General features: G+C 44.7%; 1 protein-coding gene across 1 annotated transcript in view; it reads right to left on the bottom strand.

Moving 5' to 3' along the window:
* T265_10244 (hypothetical protein) overlaps positions 1-3727 on the bottom strand; it is a gene marked incomplete at both ends in the record, with an annotated part of 17589 nt that extends 13862 nt beyond the window's left edge. The window contains one exon of the mRNA XM_009176561.1: positions 3705-3727. Coding sequence (XP_009174825.1) covers positions 3705-3727 — 23 coding nt within the window. The remainder of the gene's footprint in view (positions 1-3704) is intronic.
* Positions 3728-6068: the final 2341 nt, after the last annotated feature.

Raw genomic sequence — 6068 nt, 5'->3', positions numbered from 1 at the left:
TATATATATATATATATATATAAATGGTTCAGCTAGGGTACTCTTTTATCTCCATAGATACCGTATGACTCGAATAAGGCATGAGGGCTGAGGTGCAGCCCGTTGCTCCAAGTGCGGAGAGAAGTAATCGAAAAGCCAGAGGTGAGTTTAAGCCATAGAAATTTCTGTCAGTATTTTTGTACCTCGAGCGGTGAACTATCCCGGGCTCATACAACCAAAAACTTTATCGTCTCACTCAGTTTGGGAATGCTGATTGATTTGGTGCGCCGCTCAACTGGGGGTTTTCAGATGCAATAAAGAAGGTTCAACGCCGAAACTTGAATATGGTTAAGGTATAAATCATTACTATTTATGTGATGAACTCAAAGCCTAACTCCGTAGCTGTTTCGGATTAGCTGGTTCATTAAAGACAGTTTCTGGTTCTCTCGTTTTTTAGAAGACACCTCCGAAGACCGTGATGGAAAAATACAACATATCGTCTCATTTATAAACTTGAGTAGCTACAGAGGAAGACGACAGGTCATGGAGGGCTGTGTGCCTTTTATTCGGAATTTGAATTCCCAGTATTGATTTTTGCGTTCGTTTGTTTGTTACTTATGTAGCAAGTACTGCGGGCAATGGGAATGTTCGAAATGTTGCTGTTCCACAAAGCTGTCTATGTTGATGTTGGAAATGTTCCCTCTCTATATCGACATTCCTGTTAGGGGTTCCCAGCTTACTCTTAGGAACTCTCAAGCCATCCATGGTAAATAGAAGATTCTGCATTATGTTCTCAGATAAGAAAATGCCACCAAGTCGTCTGCTCAAAAGTGTCAACAAGCTGAGCAAAGTGAACACCACATTGTTCTCTAGATAGTACACTCTACTCAGGGCTCCTCGAGGTAACTACAGAATGCCCGAGACCTACTGAGACACTAAAACGTCATCAAAATCTCTATAGGGAAGCCGGCAAGCATCCAGGCAAGTCAATCAATCAATCAATTCGGCAACAGCTTGGATCGATGAGAAATGAAATTCAAGTAGCGCCAGTTCCCTTGTACCAGTTTCACTCGCTTGTGTATCTTGTTGATGAGTCTTTTTCCGGCACTAAGGCAGTGGACCAGAGATATAACAGTAGCCAAGCCTCACACAGGTGTAAGGAGCCGTAGAAACGAGATTACAGTTAAATTACTGCAAGTAAAATCAAACTGGACTGAAACTTAGTTGAATAGGTCTTCACCATACAGAGATAAATGCTACTGATGACATATCGCAGAAGGTGTGTGCCTGTATAATAGAAGTTATTCGCCGCAAATACCTTCTTCTGCGAGGCAGTAACTTCCATTTTTGTTAACAAATGAAATTTCTCAATATTTCCCATAGCGTTAGGCTAAATCAGCTTTGGTGATTACAAGGATGATCCAAGGGGTTAAACCAGACTCTCCCCCAATGATAATTCAAAGAAAGGAAAGCGAGAGGTAAGACCATCAAAGTCAGAATGAACCGGAGGTCCGATATAGTCCAGCCACCTGGCACCCTAAGGCTACCCTTTTTATCGTAGCCTGAGGATTAACCTAGGCGAGCATCCCTTCGTCCTTCGCTCCCTCACTGGCCGTTATCTATGGCTTAACTCATCTTCCTGCATCAATGTGGTTCTTGGCATTGGCAATGTCTGAACTGCAGCAACAACGATATCTTGGTTTATTGTTCCTCAGTAGCCCTATCGAGATTTCGACAAACAGCAATAGTCATTCAGTGAAGTCTCGGAAAGCAATGGAAAGTGGGCCTAAAAATGTAAGGGAATTGAACGTGGGGATGACATTTGATTAAAATGACGACAGGGGCACTGCAGAGGACTGGTGTGAATTCGATTGTGCAGAAAAATGTGGTAAAACTTTGTCAAAAAGTGTTCTGGAGAAGTATTGGAAATGCCATGGGACTGTGAAAGCAGCACAACGCATGACGTCACTCTAACCGTCACATCGCCAAAGAAGCCAACTTTTTTCCCAGAAACAGAACAAAGACTGTCGTCGAAATAGCTTAATTTAATCTCCTCATGTTTCGTTCACCAAATGGGCCCTTCCCAAACTGGAACGTCTCAGAAAGGACCACTTTTGGTACACGTATAGACATATATAATATAGTATGGAAGTTCCCTTTGATAAGACAAGCCATGGAAGTACGACCGGGACTACGGAACATGACTGTGACATCGTGTGGAATAGGCTCACCTCTTTAGGAACAGTTAGAAACACCTGACACAAGGGGGATACCCAAAGGGTATTCACTTATCCGAAAAGGCTCAGTCACATGACTCAGTGGGATCAACTCTGGGTTTAACACAAGGGAGATGAACAGCGCAGCAGACTGCAGACGATGTGCAATTTCGCGCTGCATACGTGAGAAACCTTGAGGCCACACAGAACCTTAGCAAGTGAAAATAACAATTCGGTAATCATGGTTCCCCGTAGGGTCTGATTTCAGGTTGGGACCACTGAGTTTATCGGTTTCCACCAAGAGGTTTTTCGACTTGTCGTCTTCAGCAAAAAAAAAACAGTTGACCAGTTTGTGACACTCAGATTAATGCCGTCAAAAACCTTCTACCCAGTAATAAAAATGCCATTTTCCCGATGGAGATGCATTGTAGTAGGACTTTGAGTTATGCTTCGTGCTGAAAGTCTCGAGTGTTCTGTGTATTGTTTCGATGTCTAATCTCAACCTATTTCATAATTTATCAGTCAGACTTAATGCGCACATACTGTCGGTCTTTTCGTAAGTGAGGATAATGCCGTATCTGGCTAATTCCCAAACTTTTGCCGTTTGTTTTACTGGTTTTTTTCTCTCGTGTATCGGTGACCTTGGTTGCCGATCTATAGGCCATAATGATCAGTGAGACGATTCTACATACAGAATATCAAAACCAACTACACAAAGTCGTTTCGCAGAAGAGTGTCCTCATAAAATCTCCTGGTTCATTGCTGCAATTTTGTCACGTACAACACGAGGGCTCTGAAACCCTCTCACGCAGTTCGAACACCATAATTCGTATCCAGATCCCCAATGAACATGGGGAAATTCTATCAATACGTGACAACCACATTAGACGCACCATTCTCTCGTCCACGAAGGTTCAGTGCTGCTATCCTGGGTTTGTGTTGTTGAACAAAGTCATGCTACATGGAAGAGATATCTTCATCGACATTCCAACACGAATTTGAACGTGATATGAACGAGACACTAAAGTTCCACGACGTTCCATTTACGGGTGAGATAGATTTCAAAGCTTTATTTGCTAAAGCCAAAGTCAGCAAACTGTACATTCTGACTGGACTCTCAAATTGTCTGACGTGTATACTTGCCCAGCCGTTTTAACTGGTCGGTTGACAAATCACTCACAGAGCCGGTTGTCTGAAGATCGTCGCGTTTCCCTCCACACAGGACCCCCTTAGTTCCCATTTAACTTGGCCCGAAAAACACCTGTATGACATGGAACGTATACACGTCCCTTGTACCATCTTCTTCGAACAGTTCCGTCTGAAGCTGAATGCATGAGGATGTGACTAGAAGCTGGTTGAGAGTGGCTTTTGGTCACCACTGGTACCATACCAAGGATGTGTTGAATTCGTTTCATTCTCCGTGTCGCGACTGAAGATAGCGGTAGCATGAACAGATACGTTGGGCAGTACATTGGGTTATGGAAGGCAGATATAAGGCAAGAGGCTTACCGCTTATCTAGAGTGGGTAGCATGCAGCGTATTCTCGTTGCGCAAACGAAATTACTGTCAGGTGCTGTAACTTCTTCGTCGGGCTTTCAAAATTTGTTGTAAACTTTCTATCAGCAATTCAGGTGACATTGTCGATGTGCTTTTGATGTTGATCGGACCTGTGTTCTGATATAGAATTAGTTCATATGTATCGATCTTTGATAGCGGTTAGCTGTTCAGGCTAGCATTCTTGTTGGCTCGCCGACAAACCTGTGTTCTGATTGGTCGTTAGTTAGGCCCGAGTGTAGGCGAGACAAGCGCGCAACAAAAAGCGTTCTCACTAATCATATGGCGAAGCGGATTTACTTCGCATTTTGAGTAGTGTGTGTGTGTGTGACTTGGCGGTTATTACCAAACTATCGAGCAACAGGCTACTCGGTATGGCTTAGTTAGTTTGAGAAAACACTGAATAGTTAGCAAGTATACGGAAAGAGAGAATAGCGTATTGAATATGCATCATGTAGACCGTCAGGTACCAGTGAATTTGCAGGATCATAGAAAAGCTTGAGTCTTGAGTGGAGTATTGAGTGGTCTACCCTTAAAATTTCCGTGGGTTACACAATTCTGGTTCACATCACTATCGTTTTAACAGTTCTCCCCCTGTCCTGGCGCAGTTATTCTGATGAGTCCACCCAAAGCAGGGTTCACATCACTATCGTTTTAACAGTTCTCCCCCTGTCCTGGCGCAGTTATTCTGATGAGTCCACACCAAAGCAGGGAAGCACTAGAATCGAGTTTCACTCTTATGACAGCTCTTCAGCAGTGCATATCCTCGGCTGTGTCGGAGTTTGAACTCCGCTATCTGACATGCGAGGCGAACGTGTTAGCCCTACCCACCAACGCACGCTGGAAGCATCTGACATATCACGGCCGAACAGGCAATCGTGTTCACAGTTGAGCAATGTGATTGGCTTGCCCGACGCCTCCAACGGCGACACAGAACCGATCCCGTTGACCATCGGCACTAACGTAGTGCACAATGGTTATCCATTTATGCCATCACATATGACATATAACAAAGTCACGGTCAGTCCTATCTTTAATGATTAATCCTTTATGGCTTGTTTGTGGGTGTCTTTTATTTTGGTGACTTCAGCAGACGATGGGTAGTCACCTAGCCCATCAACTTTACCCGGCAGCACCAACTTCCAACATTAGTGGGCAAACGATTAAGTGAGGATAACGACCATTCGGCAAAGTGACAATCACTGCACCTCTAGTTTATCGCCGCTCAGTCCTCATGGTTGATCGAAAAAAAGTAGGAATGGTACGGCAGTGGCGGTTAATTTATCATCATCAATCATCATCATCATCATCATGGACTGCATGACATTAGCGTTCAACACCAATGCTTCGCTGCTGTACGGTGTGGCATGACAGAATTGTTAGTCGTAAGTGTCATGGTTGTAGGTGGGCTGGGATACTGCCAGGGCGCCCACACCTAGACAGGAGGACGATTAGGGTCCTCAACCAAAACCTTTGGCTCAAAAGCCTAACCGCAAGGCAGCGGTGTTTGGAGGGAAATGCAAATGCACTACCATTTCTACGGGACAACTCGCCACATGTTCCAACCCCAACCTGGAGGGCCAGGAGACCGTTCGCCAGACCTCTAGTCATTGACCAACCTGATATGAGAGACTGCGAGTGTCGCGGGTACCCCGGCCCCCCTCCCCAGTATAGCTCAATGGGTCGCTGAGGTTCACAAACCGTCACACCAGGGTAAGGTCCAGTCTCTTCGTGGCGGGATTAATTTAGCAACATGCAAGCGCAGCATTGCTGATGTCTTTTTGATGGACCAGGTCAGATGTGGGTGAAAAATGGAAGATAAAAAAGGAACTGTAGTGTGTAACAGAAAACTGATTGCACTAGCCAATGGGCTACAGAAAGTGAGTGTAGAGGAAGATTTTTAGATTGTGCCATATGTTAGAGACCTCAGCAAAGGTCTTATGACACATGACTCATGGTTTTTTAACCATGATACGCTCGAGATGGCTTCGTGTTTAGGGCGAAAACTTACTGACCGGAAAGTTCGTGTTTGAATCCAACTTCGGCATCTTAACCGTTCCTGTCCAGGCTTGGTCAGTCTTCTGATCACAAGATCGATGGGTACCGACAGTTTATTACAACTGAACGACAATTTCTGGTGTTGGTGGTTGCGGTATTTTGTAGGGCACACAGTCACGTGACTCTCATTTGAGCGATCGTCCTACTGTCCTCTCGCAATCCTCCTGGTGAGCCCAAACCACGACAATTCACGATATGCTCTTGTATCAGGACTGCTCTACCACCCATATGCAACTACGAAGTGTCAAACTGCACGTGTCA

The sequence above is a fragment of the Opisthorchis viverrini genome (genome assembly GCF_000715545.1).
Source record: "Opisthorchis viverrini unplaced genomic scaffold opera_v5_348, whole genome shotgun sequence".
NCBI lineage: Eukaryota > Metazoa > Platyhelminthes > Trematoda > Opisthorchiida > Opisthorchiidae > Opisthorchis > Opisthorchis viverrini.
Note: the sequence above shows the minus strand (reverse complement) of the source record. Positions and strands in the feature narration are given on the sequence as shown.